The sequence below is a fragment of the Leptinotarsa decemlineata genome, unplaced genomic scaffold (genome assembly GCF_025532065.1).
Source record: "Leptinotarsa decemlineata unplaced genomic scaffold, Ldec_3_MD MMD2_tig00000505_RagTag_RagTag, whole genome shotgun sequence".
Classification (NCBI taxonomy): domain Eukaryota; kingdom Metazoa; phylum Arthropoda; class Insecta; order Coleoptera; family Chrysomelidae; genus Leptinotarsa; species Leptinotarsa decemlineata.
In genome coordinates, this window is record NW_027412549.1 from 439,694 (window position 1) to 465,761 (window position 26,068).

A 26,068-nucleotide genomic window follows, 5' to 3' on the forward strand; every position below is an offset into this window, starting at 1 on the left:
AGAGAAAAAGTCAAAAGACGATGCACTGGAAAATTCAGCCCAGCACGTTTGTGCTGTACAAAGTGATGTGAACTGTCAGGAATATACCTGTACGTGCATGTTTTCTTTCTAAATACGTCGTATTCTAGCCCTCTATACTGACTCCTCATTACCAAAACGTCAAGAAATGGAAGTTGTCCTTTATTTTCAAACTCATACGTGAATTTTATTGAAGGCAATCTGTTATTTAAAAAGGAAACAGAGTCCCCAATATTCGATTTTTTGATATCGAATATCGCGAAAACATCATTCGCATACTTTAGCCATATCCTAGGAAAATACTTTGACTTTTCTTGGGTTTTCATTTCGAATGGCAGATTTGATGCTATGGTTCTTCTCTTCGGGCAATGTACCGCGCTTTTTGTCAATTTTACGGTCGCCTTAATCGTCCTACCGAGAGGACTATTCGCAATGTGATGGGTGAATTTGAGTCCACGTAATTTCTGCTGTAAATGTAGCCGTTGTCTGTGTGTGCAGAAAATCCGAAGCAGTCGATTTTGCTTCGCTCACAAGAAGTCGGCCTTTCGCAGACCACAACTTGGCGAATTTTGCGTCCTGAGTTGGGTTTGCAGCAGTACAAAATTCAACAGACCAAGGAACTGAAGGTAAAGGACCATAGACAATGAACGAACGTGTGTTCGCTGAATGGCTATGAAGTAGTTGGCAAGTGGCCCTAATTTTCTTAGAAAAATCATCTTCAGCGATGAGGCCTATTATTGGATGAATAGATACATGAACAAACAAAATTGTGGAATTTGGGTCGAATCTAATTTACATGAGATCCAAGAGCCTCCGATACACCCCGAAAAAGTCACTGTTTGGTGTGGATTTTGGGCTGGAGCTAAAATATGCTTATTCTAATAGTTTTGCTCTTCCAATTTACTAAACACACAGGGTTTCTTCGATTTACTTGCAATTTAGATGTTATCCGAAATTACCCCACCTATGCGGAGAAATTCGGACACTATTTATTTAAATAAAAGAAAACCCCGATTTGAAATATTCCATATATGAAGGAGGTACTAAAGAATTTATATTGATTTCTTCAATATTTTTTCACCTTCCATTTTTTGTAACTACCAAAATTTATCGGTTAGCTCAAAATCTGCTTCTCTCTCTTTTCTGAATTTTCTCAATATAAAAAAATACCAATGATTCACTTTTGCTTAACATTTCTTCATCATTATTCCAACTACTGTTTCAATTTCTTCATATCTAGGTACTTGATGAAAACGATAAAAATAATTGATTTAACATTTGTATTTTCTCTTTACGTTCCATCGTCCTGTCAAGCATTGAAGCCTCGATATGCTCATTTTACCAATGGAACATAAAATATACATTTGCCTAGCACTGGTTTTATCAATGGAAAACGCTATAAGTGTATCGGTGAATTACACACAGTAGAGTCCGAAAAGCAAAGAACAACTGATAACGAGGAGTCGAAGAACCATAGGCCGACTGGAAACAGGTCAAACTTCAAACCAAAAAAAGGTTATATCTCAATCTCGCTGAAATGCCCAAGCAGCATGTTGAAGACCGCTCGAAAGCAATCAGGAGTAAATGACATGGAGGTGCTAGCTTCTTCTTACAGCAATACTGTGGGGAAACTTCTAGCTTCGTGTAAATTCAAATGTTTTGAGTCCAAATACTCACAGAAGTTGTATTTCTATTATATAGAACTAATATTCTATATAAAATTGAATTTTTGTAGTGACTGACTACTTCTCAAGTCATAGTTTTTTATTTGATAATCAATTGACTTATAATCAAAATTCAAAATACAAAGTGATGGAATTAAATCAAATGAAATTAAAACAACGAAACACAAAAGTAAAAATTATTGTTCTTCTTCCTCAATAATCCGGGCTCTCAACCTCGGGGAGGCATGAATCTCTGCAAACTCTTTTTTTTCGAAATATTCAAATTGGAACATAGCCCATAATTTTAATTCGATATGACCTTGAAATCGAATGACTTTCCCTAAACGCTAGCGCCACTTGTGTTTATCTGATAAACATTAATAAAAATCAGATTACAACCACAATTAATTATCTATAATGATACAATCGACTCCAATAATGGATTATCATCAATAATAAAAAAAAGTATATGATAATACTTCCCGATCAATAATATAATAAAAACATTCCTTGAAAAGCATCTGTACTTTGAAAGGCTCTCTCTGTGAGAAATTGGAACTGAGAGAAATAACGATCCATTTCTAACAAGATACCGCTGTCTGTCTTCAGACGTAGTGTTTTGTGATATGATCAAGTATTACTTTTGTATTATAGTTTTTTTTAATGATTGTATATTTTGTTTTTTCACCGTTTAACTCGGTTCTAATATTACCACTAGAGGTAAGTTCTAGGTTTTTCTCGTAAAATGGATGTTGGGAACCTGAAATACCTTGCTTCATCAAGGGAGGTCGCAAACACTCAAATTTATTAGTGCGAAATCATGTTGTTTAGTTAATGGCTTTTTCTTCCATCACAGAATACTGATTGTAAACAGTTTCTGTAGTCTGTGGCTTCCATTGAGACGCATTAAGCCAATGTTGTCGAGTTTTTATTTTGCTCTGTAAGTAACACAGAACTCAAATCTAGATTGAGAAATGACGGTGAACGGCAACACTGTAATAATTTCAAATTTACGACGCCTTGCGGATAATGTCAAAATTAAAACCTATAAAAACGTCAATCGTCACTATTCCTTCATTTCTCCTTCTTTTGTTAAGCGACGTCGGTGCGTGAAGTTGCATAGTACAAGTAACTTTCCTGGCATCCTGTGTTTGTAGATACTAGTAAAATGTCTCCGGTAATTATTTCAACATCCTTATATATTTTTAGTTGATAATATTAAACTTTCAATTGGTGGTTATTTTTCTTACCATGCTTAGGAATATTTTTATAAACTTTTTGACCAATTTTTTAGAAAGTCACGTGTTCAAATACTATTTATTTTTGTGTGGTATTGATCTATGAACCAACCAATCTATTTCACAGATATTGTATAGATAATTTTCAGTATTTCGTTCGATGTGTTTCGTCAAACTCGTTTTGTCTGGCTGAAACACAACTAACTTTGTTGTGGATTCCAGACAAAGGCCGCCGTTCCTGCTACCAAGCCACAGGGAAAGAAACCCCAAATTCGCGGTAAAGGTCTGAAAAAGAAGAAGGTCGCACTTAAATTCGTGATCGACTGCACACACCAAGTGAAGATAGCATTTTGGATGTTGCAAATTTCGTAAGTACTTTTTCTAAAGCCTATTTCAAGTGGTATTTTTATTATTCATGAAACTTCCACAGTCCCAGCTCCACGTGAAATGTATTCCAATGTTCATAGTGGTGTTTAGTATTGTGGAGATCAAAGGTAGTGCTCGCTATGTTTACCGATTTGAACTATGATCACGTAAATACAAAGTACTCCAACAATTATGCTTTATTATAGTTTCCTAAGAGATGTATATTTTATCAACCTATGTTGAATTATGGTATTATTCTAAAGGTCTTCTGTGAACAGACAAGCGCCAACCTATACACCTACTTTGTTGGATTTTCCCCCAATTATGAAACCTTACATAAAAATAATAGTTCCAGGCTCATCCGTATTCATGTACTGCTTTTTTATTAACAATGATGTATGATCCATTCAATAGTAGCATAATTTTCAAAACCTGTTTTATATTTACTCAATTGTCTTCATGCACATGCAATTTTGTTTGTGCAAGCGAGAATGCATGAAAGCGTTCAGCCGATACAATTTTCAGTGAAGATTGCTAAGATATAGAACACACAAAATTTTCAATGTGACACAATTCACTGAATATAAACTGCAAAGGCTGAAGTTGAGATATTAGATATACCCTGAGTCTTGCAGTGTTAATCAAAGTGCGGTGGATGTCAAAGTTGGGATTTGCAATGGACCAACTTTGGGAGACTCGTTTATTTTTTATATTCATGGACTGACTTGAGTTTTATCGATTGCATAAGGGGAATACCATCGCCTCTACTGTCTTGGGATTGTGTATTCTGTTATATTTTATATATTAGGATATTACATGTATGTTTCATTAGACATATATATGTGAAATGAAAAAATTATCTAGAGCCAAACCATAGAACTTTGTCACATAAATATATAACAATACCTCTCTTGCTCAATATTTTGTAATGTTGATAATGGTTTTCAATATAACACAATTATCTTGCCCAATTTATCGAGAGTCTTGTGTTGAAAATTCATATTATATTTTTTTAGGAAAGCTATTTGAAGGAGAGGATAAAGATTAATGGAAAAACTCAAAATTTTGCCGCTGGTAAAGGAAGTCAACATGTTGTGACTTTGGGAAGAGAGAAGGGAACAAAAGTAGTTGTCAATTCAGAAATTCCGTTTTCCAAAAGGTATGTACAAGTTTAGGTAACTAAAAAATATAACTACTGCAGTCCCAGCTCCATTACATTTTCATTTCAATGGATTTAATGGTGTTTTATACTGCAGAGATCAAAGGCTGTGCTCGCTATGTTTACCGGATTCATAGCCGAGTAAATACAAAGTACTGCAACAGTCAATTTCAATGTCTATAATGAATTATCCTGTTGGAAAATTTGTTTGATGTTATTTTCAAGTTCTTGGAAAATGTTTTCTAAAGATGTATTTTTTTTATAGATACCTGAAATACCTTACAAAGAAATACCTGAAGAAGAATAATCTTCGTGATTGGTTGAGAGTTGTAGCATCTGGTAAAGATTCCTACGAACTTAGGTACTTCCAGATCAACAGCCAGGAAGATGATGATGAGGAAGATAATGAATAGAATAAAGTTTATGTATACTTTACATATTGATTAAAAGCTGATGACTTGAGTGTCTTGTTTTGAATGTCCTGAAAGTATTATCTTGAAAACATTTCTGCAAAAATTTTCAGATTCAATTTTAGTAAATTGCCTTTTAATTGGTTTTAAAAATTACAATTCTTTTTTAAATATCAACTAAAGATGTGGGCAGTTAGTAAAAGTGTAAGACAGTTGAAATAATACCATTTCTGCCTATATTTCAGATGAGGATCTGCAAGAAATTGGTTTCGAGATTGTTGTATCGGTATTTCTGAAACTGAATCAGGCAGTACCTGTGTTGCTGTTGGAACATCAAACATATATAGGTGAATTCTCAATTTTTTTTTGTCTGTGGAAGTAGTTTTGTCGAGTTTAAATGCTAGCAAATTCGGACTACTCAAAAATACCTTCATTTGCAAATCATGCAGACTACATTTCTTAAATGCTGGGATGATTTGAAAAGATGTTTTTGTTGATCAACATGCACAAATATTATGACATTACAACGGGGATTAATTGGTGGACTCGCCCTGAATTTGAGAACTTGATAAAAGTACAACATTATGGATTGTTGACTTTTGTATTTTATACGTTGGGAGCTGAATGAACAGAAACTTCTAATTTTTAATTCTTAGGTATCCGGTATTGGAATACCTTTATTCATTACATGAAAGATTCGAATATAATTGGTTACGATTGACAGAATACCATGAAAAAAGATTTTCCCGTTACTCAGTATGAGATTAAAAAACTAGAGTGTAATCTTCATAAGGTCATTTTAATAATGCAGTCTTTCATCTTGAACTTTTGTAATTCTATTAATCGACATTCATTTTTTGTAATCTCACGTCGGGAAGCATTATGAAAGTTACTCAAAAACGCTGAAAAATCGTACAATTGGAAAATTCCCAGATTGCAGATTATCATTTTTCCTAATTTTGAAGGGTTTCATTAGTAATACTACAGTGAAAATTGTGTACACTAAAATTAAATAAAAAAAACAATGAAAAATATCTACTGTATTTTGAAACAAAGCCAAGTCTTATGAAATTCGTTTTTGGTATTATCGGCACCCTTTTCCACAAATGGGATATGCCAGGTTGTTCCATTTTTCTGAGATACTTGACTGAATTGAGGAGGAATCCTGAAAAATATTGCATTACTAAGAGAAGAAAATTACTAACTCATCTTAATTGTAATTCAGAATTAAATATGTAAACTTCTCAATCCTATATAAAAGTGTTTTCAAATTACCTGAAAATGGGTTTATTACTGTTTTTGATAGTTATCAACTGGTATTGTCGCTGTGTCAACCACCTATTGAATAATATTTTATCTTTTGGGTTTTTCAAAAGGAACTTGTGACCCCTCATCAAATCTCTAGTAACGATAATAGTATCTTTTCCAGAATTTAGAGCACAGTACAGAAGATAGGGGTCATCTTGGGAAATATTTTGAGTAAGAAAAACTGTTGCATGTTCATTGATGTATCTCCAGTTGGTTCTCGGCCAGTTATTCATGTGGACTCTGCCAAGAACTAGAACATTTTTGTTCTGGTTAACGAAATGAGATACAACTGCAGCTACCTGAGAAATAAGTTCAAATATAAAACTGGAATATAAAATCTGAATCTTTATATTACCATTCCCGACAAGACATGAGGAGGTTGTCTTGTTCCTGCAGTGTAAGCAACATTTAGACCATCTAGTACCACATCAAACTTTCCCATATCCTCGACAAATCTAGTAAACTTTTGCAATTCTTCTGGATTTGTTTTTACAAACACATCTTTGCCTATAATAACATTTTTGAAGAGTTTATCTTTCAAGTCATCAAATTCCTCATCCTTTAAGTCAAAGTAATCCAGTTTCTCAAGACAGTTTTTGCAAACTCCTTGGTAAGTTATCTAAAATCAAATTGATGTGTAAGTAACAGTAATGATCACGTTTGTAAGTATAATAATTATTTTCGAAAGAAATAAAATACTTACCTAGGTGCAAGAAAAAGTTCACCCAAATAGGACCTTCATAATCCGAATAAAAAGCTTATATTGAAAAACTCATATAAAATTTACTTGATATTGATGTCACCAAAAATCATGTTTTTTTAGAGCATGTAAAGAGACAGTCTTTTTATTCTAGTAATTTAATGTCCCTCATTTAGGTGCATAATATTAACATAGATAGTTGGAAAACCTTAAGTGACAGATAGAAAATTGATTATCATTGCAATGAAATCTATCTCATCTTCAAATTCACATCTCTGCTCTTTGTGCTCTGTACTCTGCGTTAGTATTCTTTTATCTCAAAAATGGCCTAACCAATTTGAATGCAATTTTCATTATCGCATTGAGGTACGTTTCACGTAGTGTTTTCTTTATTTTGAATGGTTCACGAATGAAAAAGTCAAACATTTACTGGAAAACAGTTGATTTTGCTAAAACGCTAAGATATTTATATTTGTGATTGGTTTTCGGGTTTTGCCGTGTTCTTCTTTGGTTATAATTTCCAAACGTTTCAACTGCAACTGCGGCACGTGTCAATTTGAAGATGACTGCCGCAGTTGCAGTTAAAACGTTTGAAGATTATAACCAAAGAAGACCACGGCAAAACCCGGAACCCGTGAAAGCCTACATTCCTATATTACCATATTTATATTTTGTAAAATGATTTTCTAATGAATCGAAGATAGGAAAATTCATGAAAACGAGTTGCTGTTGTAAATCTTCGGAGAACCTAAAAACTAAAATCCACGTTAACAAAGTTTCTATATTCACAATAAGTGTTGAGAATAACTATCTTCAGCTTGAATACAAGAATTTTCTCAATGATTGGCAAAATTAAAAAAAAACATCAGGGTCAGGTCTCATTGAGTCACACCCAGTGGTGATCCAATTTTATAAATATTTCCCATTTTGCAGAAGAGTATAATAAATTAGTGATTTCCTTTGGGCCTCATAGGAAAAAATCCAGTATGTTCAAGTCCGAGGATCGGGCAATAGTAATGTCGTTTTTACAATGTTTCAATGTTCGAAAATCATTATATGTATAGTAGGTATGCCATACTTTTATTTCGGGAACATCAATAAATTGAAAAAAAATCTAAATTAATTTTAACATAAATTGTTGTTTTCTTCTACTCCTTTTTATTAACAGGGTTTTCAAAAAAATGTTCTGGGGAATAACCCCCTGAATGTTCACTGCATGTTTAATGAAATAACCTGTATATACACAAAAAAATTGGATTCCGAAACTAGAATTGAAGTCACCGTCACAGAGGCACTGTTCATTTTGTCATTCTCAAATACTTGTATCTCCAACAAAAGTGATGAAGAGCTCAATTCTGATTCAATTAAGGAATCTGTAATTTCCAGTACTTGGATCAAGCTTTTGCAAAAAAGGTACTGCCTGAAAAATTAATACATTTACTTGGCTTGGAGTAAAAAAATGAGCTGGTGCTTTTGTAATCCATTTCCAACATTTTCATAAGAACCTTAATAGAAACAAAGGGAGTAATTAAACCAAATATTTTCCTATAAATACAGTCAACTACATTAGCCAAAGTCTAGCAAAAAGTAGAGGCTAACAGTCTAGCAAAAATGAAACTTGGCTAACAGAGTAGTATACAAACAACAAACCTTTCTTAGTAAAAGTCGAGGGGGGTCTTTTTGATATATTTCAAAAAGTTTGTTTTATTTTGTAAAAAATTTATTGTAGTTCTTTACTGTCATGGTTTACATCAAATGAAAGGCCTATAAAAAACTGAAGAAAATGACACCAGTTTGAACTTTCTAGGTGAATTAATATCTGAGATTTTGAAGGAACAAAAGCAATGTCAAAATTATGATTTTTCACCTTTTTTATTTTGAATAACTTGAAAACAAAATGCTATATAAATCTGCAATTTATTATTTTTAATATTCTATGTGGTTAATACTAGTAAACCAAAAATTATACAACATAGTTGATTTGATTGAGTAAAGTAACCCTCGAAATGGGTTTAACCAAATTTTCTCATTTTCGGCAGTGATAACCCTGAAGATATAAAATTATGGAGTCTTATCATCAAAATATTTCAATGGGAAGGACTGGGTCAGCTAAATATTGTCAAAATTCACAACTAAACTACTCCCATATATGTGTAGATTGCATTCTTAGATATGGTGGCAACTATCAAGTAAAATCCCTATGTTTTCAAATATGAATGAGTTATTCAGAATATGAATCCTACTTTTGGGTAATCCTTTTCTGTTCTCTTTTTCAAAATAATAATCAAACTCGAATAAATTGACTTACTGAAGTAAATTTGTTTCTGAAACCATCTCCTTTGCATAAATTCAAAATGACTTTGGCTGTTTCTTGATCACACATGTAGTCGCTCTCCTGAAAAAATGAAAATAACATTTCCAATTTCTCCATTAATTTTTCCTTTTTCTTCTGCTGTCTCAACGTACCAAGGTAAGTGAGGAAACATATACTTAGAGGAGTTCTATTATTTGCTAACATCTCATTCAATAGTTGCCAAGCCATATCTTCCTCTTCATTAACAAAAGCAGCAGATATCAAAGCACTATATGACGCTTGATTTGGGACTGTAGATATTTCAATTTCTTTCATTAGTTCTAAGCATTTTTTCCACTGACTGGTAAGACAGAGAGCTGTAACAGCATTTTCAAGGGTGAAAGAATCTAAAATTGGGAATTCTTCTCGTAGATCATTATAATGTTTCAGAATCAATTCTTCTTGTTCCTTTGGACATCGTTTACCATCTTTGAGGTGTTGTTCGTTCATGTAGTAAAGTAATTTCAAATATTTACTTGTAGTTGCTACATTCCGCTTAATATTTTCTTGTTTGAGGAAGCTGATATAGGAGGACCCCAAATCATAGTTTCTCGCAGAAGTACAATGTCCTAAAATCACAGCATCTACATTGTTGGCATTATATTGACCTCTGTTATATTCGTGGCTCATTATAGCTTGCCTCACATTGTGCCATTCTTGAATAGAATCTATTCGAATGTTTTTCATAACGTTTTCTACTATATTGAAATGAAACTTTTCTCTTGGCTGAAATTTAGCATTATTTCCCAAATATGAAGAATATCTATGAAGGCATTTTGAAAAAATGCTAAAAATCCTTTTATTAAACATGTCAAATATATATTCTGTACTGAACGAACGAAAATATTATACTCAACTCCTAAGGAAGTACAAAATTATATCAATTATATGTGATGCAGGACATAAAAGACAGCACACATAGGCCATACAAAAATTAGATCTTTTTCTATGGCCGAGTAGGACGTATGGAGATATTTGGTGTACTCTTTGCATATGGACGTATCAAAATATATAACAATAAATAAGATATAAATAACATAAACGTCATAAACATAAATATTATGTATATATGAAGTAACTAGGAGCTAATATTCAAACTAAGTATTCTGTGCTCAAATTCTTGTTTTGTTCTGTGTTCTGTGCTCCCGACCCAATGCAGAGCTTGAGAGAGAACATGGACATATCTTAGTTTAGAACAAAGATATGTTTAGTTTAGAACAAAGATATGTTTAGTTTAGAACAATAAGATATGTTTTGAAGTATTTCGATTTCAACAAGAACATTTGCCCTGAAAAGCTAAGAAAACTGCTTAATAAATTCACTGTAATATAAATTTTTCAATCCAAATGGAAATAAAATTTTCAACGCACACAAAATGATAAACATAGACTCGATGATAAACACCATATAGATTCACAAAAGTAGTTCAAAGAAATGAAACTTTCATACATTTGCACACATGACCTGGAATAATATTCAGTGGCATTACAATTCACATGTACCTCTCAATTTACATCATCAGTTTGTAGAATAAGCAACATTGTACCGTTAAACTGCGATATTAACGGTATCTAACGTTTTTGAAAAAAGCAGCCTAAGTCATCATATTTCACTATACTCTTCTGTTATCGGAAAAAGCTAAATAATTATTAGCTCAATCCGCGTTACACTTTCCGACTGTCTCTACTACGTCGCGGTATTCATACCAGTGGATTGAGTCCTATTTATTGAATAGAAATCAAATTGTCAAGTCTACAGAATCTTCCTCATTAGAAACAATTAGATCTGGCGTTCCACAAGGGTCTGTCCTAGGTCCAGTTCTTTTTCTATTATATATAAATGATTTGACAAGTATACATATATCCGGTAGATTCACATTATTCGCCGATGATACTACCATCATCTGGCACAGTCCGTCTCTCCAGAATTTAAATAAAATAATCATTGAAGATATATCCAAAATTTCCAAATGGTGTGAGTGTAATATACTTTCTTTTAATATTAAAAAAACAAATCTAATTACTTTCAAATGTACGCTTAATGATATCAATATTGGAGTAAGTAGCATTGAAAGTAAGGGATATACTAAATACTTAGGACTATTTATTGATGGTAAACTAAAATTTGATGAACATATTTCAGCATTAAGGAAAAACATATCATCTGGGTGTTTTGCTGTTAAATTGGTAGCCAAGGAATTAGATTTGCAATCGGCAAAATTGATTTATTATTCTTTAATCGAATCCCGATTGCGCTACGGTATTGCATTCTGGGGAAGCTGCAGTAGTTATCTCTTTAATAGTATTCTGGTTTTACAGAAACGTGCTATACGATATATGTCCAAAGCTAATTATCGCGACTCTTGCAAACCTTTATTCAAACAATTCGGAATTCTAACAGTAATGGCTTTATACATTTTTGAAACTGTTACATTAATAAAAAACACATATTGACAGATTTGGGTCACCCCAAGTTCATTACACTACTAGACAAAACAATAATATTATATATATATATATTATTTATATATATATAATATATATATATATATATATATATATATATATTTTCTCTCTTTTAAAAATTGACTCAGGCTTAGAACTTTATTGTGTTTTAATGTATGTACTATGCATGTGTGTGTCTGTTGGTGTGTGTGTACACACACCTTTTACTGATTTTAATATTTTATATGTATTATTTTGTACTATTTTTAAGCTTTGTAACCATGATTTATCATGTATACAATAAAGCATATTCTCTCTTTCTCTCTCTCTCTATTGCTATTTAACCCAATGGAGCTGATGGAATGACTGTCAGAAAGACAGGGCGTTCTAGAGCTTTCAAGAAGAGACACAAGACACAAGTGGGGCTGAACGTGACCTTGACTAAATCTCAGTCGAGCAGAGAAGATTCTGCCGGCTTTTTGTTTTCAGGGGATAATTTATAACAGTACTTATCCATAATAGCGGTTGAAGTAATACTTAGGCATAAAGTGCAACTTGTCTATTTTTGAATTGATGAAAAACTCACTTCAACAAAACTGATGAAAAAAAAAGTGTTTACGCCTGAAGCTATGACGTCTTTATTACTTATTGCTAATAAAGCAGAATATAAAAATGACAGTACGAAATGGAGGTAGGTAAATAAATACAATGGTAAATAGTTATTTACTAGCACATACTCTACATATTAGAGCAACCTGAAGATATGAGATTCATTGCTGTTCATATAAAAATTCTCATGACAGTGTCATTCATCATGGACTTTCATTCCTTATGGGTCAATCCTTACTTTAAAAAGGTTTTACAAAATCATTGATGTGTGTTTCACTTTCATTTCAAGTAGAAATGATGTGCATTGATATTGGGCAGTACCTTTTATAGAAAAAATTCCACAGTATACCGTACTGGTAAGTTTAATATGGATTTTCATCAAGTACCGTTCAGTTGTTTTCGATTACTCATAGCTCGAGGAATGGAACTCGTAGCAAATAATGTAATATTCTCATTAATATTTCTTTCAAATGGTAATTATTACCAAACAGTACGGCAAGATACTTTTTCAGTTTTGTTGAGATAACCAATCCTCAAAATGTTCATCCACTTTACTTCTACTACTTTCTTTGACATAGCCTTATTATTGATTATTTTTGGAAAAGTATACGCTTTCAAAGATTCGTTTTCCTTTATAGAAACCTCAATTATAAAGAGAAATCTATTTCAGTTTTCCCGGCGAAAAACAGCAGCTCTTGGATCACAATTTTCCGAAATCATTTCAGCTTCTTACTCTTGATAATTTACAAAATATTTTATCACTAGCCATACCAAGGCAGAAGCCGTAACTAGTATCTTGTCACCGAGCATTTCGGAGTACTGAAAATTAAATACCAAATATAAAAGTATATTAAATGAACTTACAATACCAACTGTAATCCATGATGACAATAGAAATGAATAAATAATCAATTAGAAGAAGAGAAATAAACAGAAAGGCGAACAGCACATCATTATTTACTATCAAAATATTGGTGAATTTTTATTCTGTCTGGTCAATCATCAAAATCAAATAAATAAACTGACATCACAGAACACGCCAGCAACAACACTGCCACAGAACATCCTAACTACACAAAACCGTAAGTGAAAAGCGGCACTCTGATCTTCAAGGGGCGATTTTTCGTGTCCTTCCCCCTCTCCTTAGTATTACATCTGTCACTTTTGTGAGCGGCAAATTTGAATTGAATGAAATTAATGTAGTTCTAAGTGTACCTACTTCCATTCGATTGGAAAATATATTCAGGGATTCCTTCTGAACTTACATATTTGTAAGTTTGGACGAAAATCCTGTATATTTGTCCTTACTTAACTTTCTATTCATAAAAAAATATTCGTGAATCTGAACTATTGCAACATAACTATATACAAAGGTTGTTATAAAACATAGAACAACATACCGTATAATTATACTATATAATTCAGTGTTCATATAGAAGTATTTGTTTCGAAAGAATTTTTTTTCTTCCGTAATTCGTAATTCTTCAATTTTTATATGAAAGTAGCTTTCAGGAGGACTTTCTTTCAGTTTGTGTCTGAAAGTTACTTCTTCGCATGATCTACACATACATGTATAGAGTTACATATTTTCAAATTGGTTACTTCCTTCCTTTCTTTGGAAGATTTCCTCATCTTTTTTGTATCGAGATGGGGTAGTAGAAAGCCAAAAACTTTTTTCCAAATAGAATATACCACTGTTAAATATTTTATGATGACAAATAATACCTCATAGTGAACAAAAGCTTCGTCCGGGGGCACAGCGGTCTTGCTCGAGGCAATGCGACCACTCAAACTTTTTCATTCGCTTTTTCTTTTAACAAAAACACTTTTATTTTTTACCGGTCGCCTCCTTCTGGCGAGACCCTCGGATAAAAAAATAGTAATACACATGTTCATGTATTTTATAGAACTGACGACCTTGTTGAATACGTCGATATCCAGCCTAATTAGTGGCGTAGGGAGTCGCATGTTACTTTATTTTCAGCTTACACTCTTTGGACTTCACTCCGACCAGGACTTCCATGTGCATTCTTTGAGGGTAGTCGTTATCGGCACAACCGTCCTCTGTCGCGATCGGAGAAAAGTCAGATAATGTTACTAATATAATGTTTGACTTGTAACTTCAGATATGTAGAATTGAGCGTTTGTTAAATATATTTCACTCGGTTGTCTCTATGATCGTGTGGTCTCAAAACTGAATCTGTTAGTTCGGCTCCAGATTTTTTTAAACCGAAGATACCTACTTGTAGATGTCAAATTTTGCGCAAATTTGTTCGTCTGAGATTAATATAAATCTTGCTTTGGCTTCACTTTGATACAGTGAACTCTATATTATACTGTTTTGACGTACACTTGTTTTATTGTCCGTATTTGTGTTACACACAAGGCTTGTCAAATTGAAGAAATGCGAAAGATAGCACAGATAACTATTTATTGTAACTATTCGATACAAAGGTTTAACTTATTAGACATCTTACTTATACTAACTTATTTCCAAATTAATCAACCTGATGAGTTGAGCAGCTTAGTATGGGTGGGACAACAATTCGGGGATGAAAGAACGTCATTGGTCAGACATCTTTACAGCCTACCCAATAGACGAGAAGATTCAAAAATACCAACCTTAAGTTCCTACAGCTAGACGTAAATATTCCTGAGAGTATTTGCTACTTAAGCCGATTGTAAGCCGATTATAGTTTTTATGAGGTTGAATATATGAAAAGTATGGTATACATTTCACTGCTTTTATAACACAGACTGAATCCATTTAATTAATTGGCAATACCTATATGTTGGCACCACCGCATTATAACCTCTGTGTATTCTGCATCTTTTTTTCTTTCTTGCGCTTTACCGCTTTATTGATTAAGCGGCGTTTGGCGTTGTTCTTGGTTTGGTGGCGTGTTGTTTGGGTATCATCCAAAAGTTTTGTCTAAAGTTCGTCAATACATCACTTAGGTTGGTTACCACGAATTATACTGTAAGAGAATTTGTGGTCACCTTTCAATCGATCAACAATATCCTGCTTTCACATATATTTTCCAGATAAAATAACCATGGATTCCTTCTTCATCCCTCCAGAGAATGTTATCGAACAACTGAAATGTTCCTTATGCGACAGTTTTCTCTCTGTATCTCCAGTAGCTCTCATTTCAGAAGATGGAAACCAATATAAGTGTGGTAGATGCAGTGCGATAAAGACTACTATTAACACTAGAGCTACGATATATGAACATCTTGCAAAGTTGATGACTTTTCCATGCAACTATAAAGACTGCGGGAAAAAAATTCCTTTTGTTGATATCAAAGACCATGAGAAAGTTTGTGAGCAACGCTCTGTTATTTGTCCCAAAGCGAACTGTTATGAATCCATAAAAGTTCAAAAAATTGCTCATCATTTTAAGGAGAAACATAGCGAAGTTTATCATACTAATATGTTTTGTATCAAAAACGTGTATGCTTACTATAACATTGATGTCCTGGAGAAAAATGGAAAGACGTACATTAGCATTTTTGATTTCGATGATAATAATTTTGGATTAAGCATTTGCTCAACCGACCCTGCTGACAATTGTCAGTATGAAATAAAATTAAAATCAGATAAGAGTAATTTCTCTATTTCTATCACTAATCAGAATATTATTTTATTCAATGAGAGAGAGCATTGTTTCAAATGTGTGAGTGGAAATTGCAAATCAAAGTTTCATGTTTATAAAGATAACAGGAAGGAAATTTCTAAGAGAATGACTACTAAAATAAATAGGGACAGTGTTAAGAGAATGTTTGGTCCTGGGCTGATAACTTACACTATCAATATTGTGGAAGAAGGTAAGTTTTCTGATTCAATTCACAACTTACAACTAGAAAAATTCTCGCTAAAAAATATGCGGTTAAAGTTGAGTTTCAACTCACAATCTTTGGTGACTTTGATACACTACCTGCTTCAATAACCTACAAGTAGTTCAATTGTTTTGCTGCCACATTCAATATCGAACTATTAAAACAGTAAGTTATTGTTGAAATTCAGAAGTTTTCAATTCATATCTCATCACTTGAAGGAAATATGGTTATTGAGGACTGTTTCCTTTCAACAAGGTTATACCTTATGAGCAACAAACCGATCTATTTGCTGAATTAGATTGAATAATTGTAATTTTATAAATTTTTTATGGAAAATAAAGAAAATATATATATATATATATATATATATATATATATATATATATATATATATATATATATATGTTTCACCAAAGTATTGCGAAAATTTTGAATAATTGAAAAAAAAATTATGCTCTTTATTGATTTATAACTTTTATACAGTGTGTCAAGGACTCTATCAAGACAAGCAATAACTTCTCTGATATCAGATGTATTCAAATTAGATTTGGTTTGGTATATATAAATGGTGTGTGAAGAGGACAGTTTTTGCATATTTTTCACTTATAAATTAGCTTATGTTTTATTGTTAACTAGGAGCTTTTATATAGTGAAACACATGTTACCGTTTTGTAAACTCAGGTGAAAATCTTGCAATATTCATTTATTTAACATAAAAAATACAAAAGCAATATGAAAACTGATATAAAAGTATTAACAAAATAATACAATACAAATATATAGTGTTATGAACATATTTGAATAGGTACAATTTTACTTATGATGCACTGTTTGGAACCTTTGATGTAGTAATGAATATTACTGGAGTAACACGTGTTTCGATCACCAAGTGATCATTTCCAAAGAGGAAGATTAAATTAATTTTAATTTTCTCCTTTGAAGATGATCACTTGGTGATCGAAACACGTGTCACGGTGTTAAAAATAGCGATTTGGTGTTGGGAAAAAAACTCCAGTAATATTCAGGTACAATTTTAGTTGAAATCAAGCAAACCACTTATTTCGCTCTTGATAGCAATTGTCGAACAACTGAAAATATCTACATAAACAAAAACAACAAAATTTATTTAAATTTGTTTATATCAGCCAGTTCCATCATATTAAATTCTTCAATGGAACACCCTGTGTATTTCAGAAATTCGAAAAATTGCAGACCCACTAGCTATATGGATAATTTTTTACATTAAAACAAATATACAATAAGAATTCAAACCATTACAGTAATTCTAAAAGTAATAGAGAAACATAAGTTATGGGATTGAAAATGAACAGATAATGAAAATATTGTAAAGTTACAAACAATTCTGTGAGAATTGTGGATCAGAATGTGACATTTCTGAAAGTTTTTACACTTACTTCATTTTTATAATTCATTATAATTCAATACTATTTCATCTGTGATTGGAATGAAAATAAGTAAAATAAAAACATACATACTAAGGAAAAAACTGGATAATAATTTATTTATTTTGTCAAGTGTGTCACAGATATGATGCATAATTTAGTTATTTTTTATCAAGTCTTTGGAAAACAAAAACTCATTTAGGTAATGACGTTGCCATTACTGGCATACACGAAACTTTTGCTTTACCTTTTACTTTGATAAAGTTGTCACAATGTATATCGACAGGACGGTTGTAATTTTCTGGCATCACCCTAAGTCCTTAGATTAGTTTTTGAACAATATGTTCACCTAGATACACTATTGAAGTTTAAAACCGAAGCCATTTTTGTGAATCCGTAAAGTGAAAAATAGGTGAAAACTCTTCTCTTGACATATCATTTACATTACCAAATCCTTTTTTGATACATGTAATACTCTAGACTCTAGAACTTGTAACTTGTCTTATAGATTTGTTGACATCCGGTATAGAACTCGCCTTGATGAATGATTGTGTAATTGATACAAATTAAAGTTTAAATACTAGGTATGTTGTCAGATCTACATCATTTTATGCTCGAAAGCTGGGCATTTTTTCAGATATCTGAGGAATCTATCATTTTTAACATCCTAGCATCAGAACTCTAATAAGTAATAAATGATATTGTCCTTAGGATGTGACAATAACATTATTTTTTTGAAGAAGAATAACTAACAAATCTATCTCGTAATCTAACCACAATCCATTTAGCTTCAAAAACAACTGACAATCACACAACAGCGTTTATTAATAACAGCGATCTGACGTTAGAGTATCACAATTTGACTTCATGAACATGCTTTCAAGCTAACAAGAATGACAAAATCTCAAGTACATTTTACTATGTATTCTCAAAATTTATCTCTGCTAAAATAACATAACACTGCCAGCCATGATATCTTGGACTGTGTTATGTAAATTAAGATTCATAGATATTGGTGTTACAAGACATGATACATTTTTTTTTAGGTGAGAAATCAAAGGATAAAGATGATTCTAAGGTGGAGGTGAAAGATGCTATCATAAGAAAAGCCAAGAAAATTCTGCTTCAACTACTGGAATGCCCTTTTTGTAAGGAGTACATGAGCCCTCCCATCTACCAGTGTCTCACTGGTCACACTATGTGCAACACTTGCAAATCTTCATTAAGCAAATGTTCCACTTGTGATGCTGATATTGAGAAAACTCGAAACTACACCCTTGAAGAGTTATCAAAGAAGGTTGAATTGCCTCAGGGTGATGATAAAAAGCCAAGATCGAAGGTGGTTTGAAAAGAAATTCTGAAGAAAATGATTCAGATACTCCAGCCAAAATTCAAAAGCATTAATTGAGTTTGATTTTTTCATTTTTTTTTAAATTTCTATTAATGTTTGTCAGTGTATGTTTTATTAGTATATACTTATAATTTGGCCTTTGACGTTACATAAGGTTGACAAGAGTGTCAAGTGTTTTTTTTAGATAGTTTCAAATGATTTCTTAGAAATTTTGGTAAGTCTCTAGGTGGAAAAAAGTGCAAATTTGTTGAAAGACAATCTTTTCATTTCATTAAAAAATTTTATTCTATAGAGAACGAAAACGTAATTATTGATATGAATGCTGTATCTTTCAATCAAGAATATTTTTCAAAAAAAAAGAAAAATAAAAATTAGATCTAAAAAATGTTTTTCAATAGAAAATGCCTTAATCTTAGTTTTATGTTACATTGAGAACCTTTCATTGAAGTTTTGAATTAATATTTTGAAAGTAATGACCTTATTTCTGTGAATATTCTTCTTTTTTGGATTGCACCTTCTTCATTTCTGTATAAAAAATGAGCACTCAATATAAGTTTGAGCAGTAATTTGAAATCAATTCTTTCCAAATGGCAATCTAAACTGAAGTGAAGTTGTCTTTCAAAACTAAGTTGGTGAGTGAAATAAGAAATTATAAATTTGATGTATGCTCTCTGCGATTTACACTTGTCACAGATAATTTGGTCATAAACTTGGAATCGCATGAAGAAAGAACTAAGAAATTGATGGATGTAGCTGGTTTGATTGATGACCTATTCGTAGAAATTCATATTGAATATAGAAAATAACTTTTGTCTAATTTTATTTTCTTTATTCTATAGCTGTAGCTGGTACTACATCATGGAAAATGGGAATTAAAACTTCCTATCTTTTTATACTACTTGTATTTGTAACTAACATCACAAGTTTATTATATTAGTTTGGAAATGTCTTTGTAGGACAAAAGTACTGTAACGTTAGTTACAAATACAAGTAGTATAAAAACAGGAAGTATTTATTCCGATTTTCAATAAAGATATAAATATATATGATTTCATTGGAGCTAAAATTAATATTACATGCATAAAAGATTTTTGATTCAGATACTTCAAATGGACTGGAGATCTAGCAACTGGGTTAGGTGAATCAGAAAAATGGAAAAATTGTTTATAGTTTTATGAAAGTTTCAAATTTTATATCACCAACGTCACATCATTTGAAAACACCAACTAACTAAATCCTGTTTAGTCCTCTTAACAAACTACTGTTTCTGTTTTAAAATCTGTTTTCCATTAAACAGCTGTCGCCCCCATACGAACGACAACTCTCAGAAGTTGAGAAACTTGTGCGAGCTAAGCACTGATGAGGTCTAACCTTTTACCGTCTGATTCCTTCTCAAATATACTTTTAGGGAGTACTTTTTGAAAAAGTATTGCCAATTCAATGATAATCATTGATGAAAGTCTCCCCATATGAATTACAGAATAGTAGGTTCCCTTGAAAGTTATGTCCACCCCTTCTTAATGAAACATCATCTGTTAGCATTTCTTCACTGAGCAAACTGACAAATATATATTATTCACGCCTTTGAATAGAGTAATAGGGAAACTTGAAATTGTTGGTAGCACTTGTAGACTCTCGCGACAGTTGCAACTGGATTTTCTGAAACCACTAAAAAAAAGCCAAGTATAAATATTAATTTTTTTTTTCAATTTGTATACAAATTTATGAATACCTACAAGTTACCGACCAATAAGACTCTTCAATGGTTTATATTACTCAGTAACGTTTCGGGGTGAACTTTTCACTTTGCCCTTTATTACAATTTGGCAGATTTTCTATTGATTTAGCTGTGTTTATTTTCATATGAGAAATAGATATATATGTTGGATTTAGATAAGATCAGAGCTAAGATCGTGGCAGAGTGTACGTTAATAATTAAGTTTAGTGATCCAATAATTTTTCAGTAATAATTAGGTATATATAATAAAGTGTTTTTTGTGGTTCTTGAAGATCGCATGCGTTTTATGTGCTAAATCTGGCAAAATTAGAAATTTAACAGGTGTCAGAGGCTTTTTCTGACGCTCATGTATTCAAAACGTATTTGTCTGTAATTCAAATACATTGATTCTGGCTGGCGTTGAAAGGATGACTTCACATCAATTATGATTTGAAACGTATTCATGAATGCGTTCCATTAAACGATCTCACGACCGCAGTTTTTCACGTTCCACTTCCTTGCGACCGTTATTGTCGTAAATCAAGTGGAATGGATAATGGAACGTTTTGGGCGTCCTTGTAAACATCACAAATGACGAGGTTGAAAAAATGCTCAGAGTAATTTGTCTTTTGTTACTCCGAGAAAAAATGAAGTTAAAGTTTTAATGAGATTATGTAAACGTCAACAACAAGTTTCAATAATTACAAGCTAACTTTATTTATATTGGAAAAGAAGTATAAATTATTAAATTGAGTTTGAATGTAATCTTATACAGCAATTGGAGATTTGTAGATGCGTCGCCATAGTGCTCCAGAAACTAGTTCAGATGGAGAGTGGAATGCAACTTTACAAAATTATAATCGAGAAATCCGAAAACTTAGGCCACGTATTATTGATTATTTGAGTGTATTTCTTGGTTATCCAGATGAAGAATTCAAAAGTCATTTCAGATACTTGATTTTCTATCACATATTACACTGTAAATTTTGAAAATGTCATGTGTGTAAAGCCGGAATTATATTATTGTGTCGTGACGCGCCACAATTATATCGTTTCCATATATTCATTATGTTTAGAATTGTATTACTAAACTGAAGTACAGTGTATCGGGACGCGATTTGTCGTGATGGCGATCGGTCGATTCCCGATCGGCGTCAGAACGGTGGTGGGGTTATGACGCGATAGAACACTCCACACTACTATGTTTCTGCTCTGATGCGTTAACTAGCAAGAGAATAGTCGTTTGCATTTATTTGTGCACAAGATGTCGAACGAACTTGTTAGAAAATACGGGTTTGCATTTTTTTAATATAATTTTCTACCATAGAATATAACGCTATATTACGCTTTGTCACTTTTCAGTCTTCTTTTTTTTGTTGTTAGCCCATATTTTGAATAGAAGAAAGAATTCTGGTACACTGACTTCAAAAATGTAACTACATTTGTAATAATAATGAAAACAAATGTATGCACCAATCCGATTCTGATTGAGAATAGAGAAAATTGAATAATTTGTTATTATTATTGAATTCGACATCTCACATAAATTAAATCATTTTATTCTGACGAATCTTATTATTAATGACGTCACTAAGAATCGTTTTTGAATACATGATCGAATACGATTGAACGCCAGAAAACATCTTAGCTTGGTTTTGAAACGGAATTTACATCATTTTCTACTTTTTATTTTGATCGTTATAGGATTCCAGGATTTTACCAAACCCATTGAATTTTCCTTTATGTACTCTCTTCTTTACCTTGGTAAATAAAAGACATTATTATTATAAGGCGTTTTCCGGCGTCTAGTCGTATTCGAGTGTGTATTCAAAAACGATTCGTAGTGACGTCATTAATAATAATAATAATGGAATGATTCAATTTGTGTCAGATGTCAAATTCAATAATGAAAACAAACTTTTTAATTTTCGCCAACCTCAATTAGAATCGGATTTGTGCATACAGCTTTATTTTATACATCCTTACAACGTATTTGATAAAAAGCTTTCAGCAATTTATAAACTATAATGATCAAAATAAAGCAGAATCTGACAACTGACGTGATGTAACGTCAAATTTTGTTTCAAAACAGTTCAAAACCAACATCAGTTTTGTATCATCATGAATACGTTTCAAATCCGTAAACATCCAAATTCACGACCGTATTCAGTTAGTGATGGAGTTTAATATTTTCTTTGTCATACACCGATCCAAACTTTAACGCAGATACGATTTTTCCCACCGGCCATGACTCAGTTGGTAGCTGTAAAAATATATCCTTTCAATTTAAACAAGATTCCTATGGCTGGGATTTAATCAAATAAGTGAATGAATGTTATTTACGTACTGTCATCGATGGCATGAGTGGATTCGTGGAGAAGTAGAAGACCAAAAACTTTCTTTCCCAAAAATACACATACTGATTCCACTGTTATGAAACTTCACTGGTAAACAAAACACGATCAACTTGACATTTTCAAGAAGCCAATTTTTAGAATGACAGTCCATAGTCAATCAGAATAACAGACGACCAATTTTGTTTTAAACAGATGTGTTTATTTACTTCTCAATCTATACATGTCAAATCGTTGGGTGACACCGTCATCACAGAATGCTCATATCCCTACTTTATCATTGCTGTCTCACCCAAAAAAAGTTGATGTGACAACATCGTGTACCATCCATACGCCATTGGAATTTTTAGACTGGCTTGTGAAAATTGATTTTAAAAATTTAATTTGAAGTTTTAATATTTTCTAATGGAAGAAACTGAGAACAAGGTAGGGTAAATTCAAATAATAATTTTTGGTTTTCAGGTCACAAGTAAAATATAAATACCGCTAAACGTTGACACCATTCAGATAAAATAAAACATTAAATTATAACAGGTACCGGAAATGAGACTGCGGAAGTGGGTAAAGCTGGCAAATATTATGCCTCAATTATTTAATTCCATAAGTTCATAATTGTGTATTTTTTTATGGAATCGCGATAGAAGATTCTTACACCATCATTTAACAAGTTACTAGAGTAGATAATATTTGTGAGGTTAGGATGAACATTTGTATTGTGACTCATTCCTGAGTTTATTTTCTTCGTTAATTTAATGGTCTTAGACTTGTCCGCTCTATATGAACAGCTCTTTTTCCGTTGTGTAATATACACTAAGGGAACTTATGCAATACTGAACTTCTTATTAATGTTTCTTTATTTCATATATTGCTTGCACGTCTTCCGACGGCAAACACACAAACGACTGAACTATTACTACACAAATCCTATACGTCCATACACTTCAAAGAGGAAACGGAAATTCTTGGATTTATTCCATGTTCCAATATTGCAAATCTGACAGATACATGTAACTTTTTCAAGACTAATATTTTAACAACAAATTAGGTAATATATTAATAAACGGTAAAACTGGAACCTTTAGGGTAGAATAAATCCAAAAACAAGCACCTTTACCAATCACCAGAAATGCAATACTTTCCTTGATGCACATTTCATCAACCAAGTTGTATGGGTAACAATGAATAGGTACTTGCTAGTTTGAAAACAGGCCCCCTTTTTTTAACTAGGTTCTGTATTCAATTCACGACTCTATTGAATTTTTAATTTCTTACTAATATCAGTTGTTTTTTTTTTGAGGGATTCGGAGTAAATTATACCCAGGTATTTTTTATGCCATTTATACATTGTTGATCTGACTTCGGAATAGAAAAGTTGATCTGGTATATGTACATTAAAGTGCTATTTATAAGTTACCATGTACACACATTCTCAACTACAAATTATGATAGTTATTCGGATACGCAGCTTGAGCTTTAGAGAAAAATATATTTGACTTGCTCAGTTTTGTCTGCTGATCACGAGTCTGAAGTCAAAATGAGGTACTCCAGTTAAATTTCGGAGATACAGACATCTAAAAGTTCAAACTTTTGAAAAATCGTCTATTTCCTGAAACCGCTTCTGGTAATGAAAATAAGTAAAATGGCACCTTATATTCACTACTGACCTTTATTCACCTATCTTGAATGTTTTCAATAAAAAAAAAAATCACCAAATTATTCCATTTTTAGAATGATGTGAATGATATTTTCACTTCAATAGAGCATTTGTTACTATTTGTTGGCAATATCTTGAGAAATCAAAGTGAAAAAATGCAAATAAGCATAAAAAATTTAAAAATTTGTCAATGCTGTAAAAGGCTGAAAAATTATTTTCAATTTTTTCTTGAAGCATTTCATTATTGTCAACTGTGGTTTTATGTCTGTACCCAATATATGACCAAACTTATTGACACATTTTATGTATCCTGATCAATCAATCAAACAATATTGAAGGGTTGACTGCATCATGCCATGGCAAAGGGAGTTAATACAATTATTGAAACTTTGACTCTTATATTTTGAATTGCATACAAAAAGTGACTAATTTGGAAAAAAATATGTGCACGGAGTTTCCAAGTGAGTTTTCGTATTGGTGAATAAATATGTGTTATTGATGTGTAAATAAGACACAGAATTTCTTGAATTGCATGTAACTAGTTTTTGCTGTTTGTGATAATCACTAAATTACTGTGATGCTTTTATGGCAGTTGACAACAAGTTGTTTGAATTGATTTTGTGAAATGATGAAGTTTATGTCATTTACATATTTCAACATGCCATCATTTACATATTTCAACATCCCATCATCTGAAATATATATTCTTTTAATAGCGTCTATGAAAATTAAATAAGTACAGAATCTCGGGGTACTCCTACAGTACATTTTATTGAATCAGATTATTTCATTCTCTTTTATGAATCACTTAGGTTTAGTACCTGTACTTGAAATAGCATCAATTTTTAATACTTTCTCAATATCACCATTTCAGATGGACGTCTCTGACGAAGTTTCTAATGAGGTTCCCATTGAGAATGAAGTTCCTATCAAGGATGAAGTTTGTGTCAAGAATGAAGTTCTCAATGAAGTTGATGAGAAAGTTAATGATACCATGTCTGACAAAGAATTCAAAGAAGATCATGTCAAGTTAGATGACAAAGTTAGTGATAAAATTGCCGACAAAGTTAGTGATGAAATTGCCGACAAAGTTAGTGATGAAATTGTCGACAAAGTTAATGACACACTTTCTGACAAAGTTTCTGCTGATGCTGAAGCTTTCGAGAAACTTACTGATGAAGTTTCCAAACCAGATTTGAGCACCAACTTGGTCTTGACAGAGGATATTGTGAAATTATTGAAGTGTTCACTTTGCAATCAGTACCTTTCCTACCCTCCAGTGTACATCATATCCGAGGTAGATGCAAAATATAAATGTGGCAGATGTACAATTTACACTCGTTTCAAAATGAGAGCTGTTATGTATGAGAATTTGGCAAAATTCATGAAATTCCCTTGCATCTATAGGGTTGTCCCTTAAAGATAGAGTGGGAAGAGGTGAGAGAACATGAGAGAAATTGTAAATATCGTACGTTGATAT

The 26,068-nt window shown here is 32.2% G+C and overlaps 4 protein-coding genes and 1 long non-coding RNA gene across 8 annotated transcripts; 3 read left to right on the forward strand and 2 right to left on the reverse strand.

The window, feature by feature from the left end:
• Positions 1–2,835: 2,835 nt before the first annotated feature.
• Positions 2,836–4,907, forward strand: LOC111504323 (large ribosomal subunit protein eL22). The gene is given in 5 exon segments (XM_023158846.2): positions 2,836–2,859; positions 3,143–3,245; positions 3,248–3,288; positions 4,303–4,445; positions 4,711–4,907. Coding segments are annotated over 5 exon segments (444 nt in total). The 5' UTR covers positions 2,836–2,850; the 3' UTR covers positions 4,859–4,907.
• Positions 4,908–5,880: 973 nt separating this feature from the next.
• Positions 5,881–10,296, reverse strand: mldr (mitochondrial ribonuclease P catalytic subunit). The gene is made up of 4 exons (XM_023158845.2): positions 9,172–10,296; positions 6,519–6,782; positions 6,131–6,462; positions 5,881–6,020 (listed from the first exon to the last, which is right to left on the reverse strand). Exons 1-4 carry the CDS (start codon positions 10,024–10,026, stop codon positions 5,891–5,893), a joined length of 1,581 nt encoding a protein of 526 aa, XP_023014613.2. The 5' UTR covers positions 10,027–10,296; the 3' UTR covers positions 5,881–5,890.
• Positions 10,297–15,325: 5,029 nt separating this feature from the next.
• Positions 15,326–19,028, forward strand: LOC111504321 (uncharacterized). The gene is made up of 2 exons (XM_023158844.2): positions 15,326–16,097; positions 18,559–19,028. The coding sequence occupies exons 1-2, from the start codon at positions 15,326–15,328 to the stop codon at positions 18,858–18,860; spliced, it is 1,074 nt and encodes a 357-aa protein (XP_023014612.2). The 3' UTR covers positions 18,861–19,028.
• On the reverse strand, positions 18,666–21,041 carry LOC141481708 (uncharacterized). Of its 2 annotated transcripts, none has more exons than XR_012465116.1 (2): positions 20,600–21,041; positions 18,666–20,531 (listed from the first exon to the last, which is right to left on the reverse strand). It is a non-coding gene; the product is annotated as an uncharacterized lncRNA (long non-coding RNA). The 2 variants fall into 2 exon arrangements; XR_012465117.1 differs by having other exon boundaries at positions 20,596–21,041.
• Positions 21,042–23,167: 2,126 nt separating this feature from the next.
• Positions 23,168–26,008, forward strand: LOC141481710 (uncharacterized). 3 transcript variants are annotated; one of them, XM_074173733.1, is made up of 2 exons: positions 23,168–23,360; positions 25,463–26,008. In XM_074173733.1, the coding sequence occupies exons 1-2, from the start codon at positions 23,340–23,342 to the stop codon at positions 26,006–26,008; spliced, it is 567 nt and encodes a 188-aa protein (XP_074029834.1). In that variant the 5' UTR covers positions 23,168–23,339. The 3 variants fall into 3 exon arrangements, with proteins under 3 accessions (XP_074029834.1, XP_074029835.1, XP_074029833.1); XM_074173734.1 differs by lacking the exon at positions 23,168–23,360 and adding an exon at positions 24,914–25,049; XM_074173732.1 differs by lacking the exon at positions 23,168–23,360 and adding an exon at positions 25,249–25,411.
• The last annotated feature ends 60 nt before the right edge of the window (positions 26,009–26,068 follow it).

Coding starts and splice junctions, on each gene's coding strand:
- LOC111504321 (XM_023158844.2), top strand. CDS start 15,326: ATGGATTCCTTCTTCATCCCTCCAGAGAATGTTATCGAACAACTGAAA. Junction 16,098..18,558: donor TATCAATATTGTGGAAGAAG/GTAAGTTTTCTG, acceptor ATTTTTTTTTAG/GTGAGAAATCAAAGGATAAA.
- LOC141481710 (XM_074173732.1), top strand. CDS start 25,388: ATGAATCACTTAGGTTTAGTACCT. Junction 25,412..25,462: donor ATCACTTAGGTTTAGTACCT/GTACTTGAAATA, acceptor TCACCATTTCAG/ATGGACGTCTCTGACGAAGT.
- mldr (XM_023158845.2), bottom strand. CDS start 10,026: ATGTTTAATAAAAGGATTTTTAGCATTTTTTCAAAATGCCTTCATAGA. Junction 6,463..6,518: donor CTCATGTCTTGTCGGGAATG/GTAATATAAAGA, acceptor CTTATTTCTCAG/GTAGCTGCAGTTGTATCTCA. Junction 6,021..6,130: donor AGTAATAAACCCATTTTCAG/GTAATTTGAAAA, acceptor AATATTTTTCAG/GATTCCTCCTCAATTCAGTC.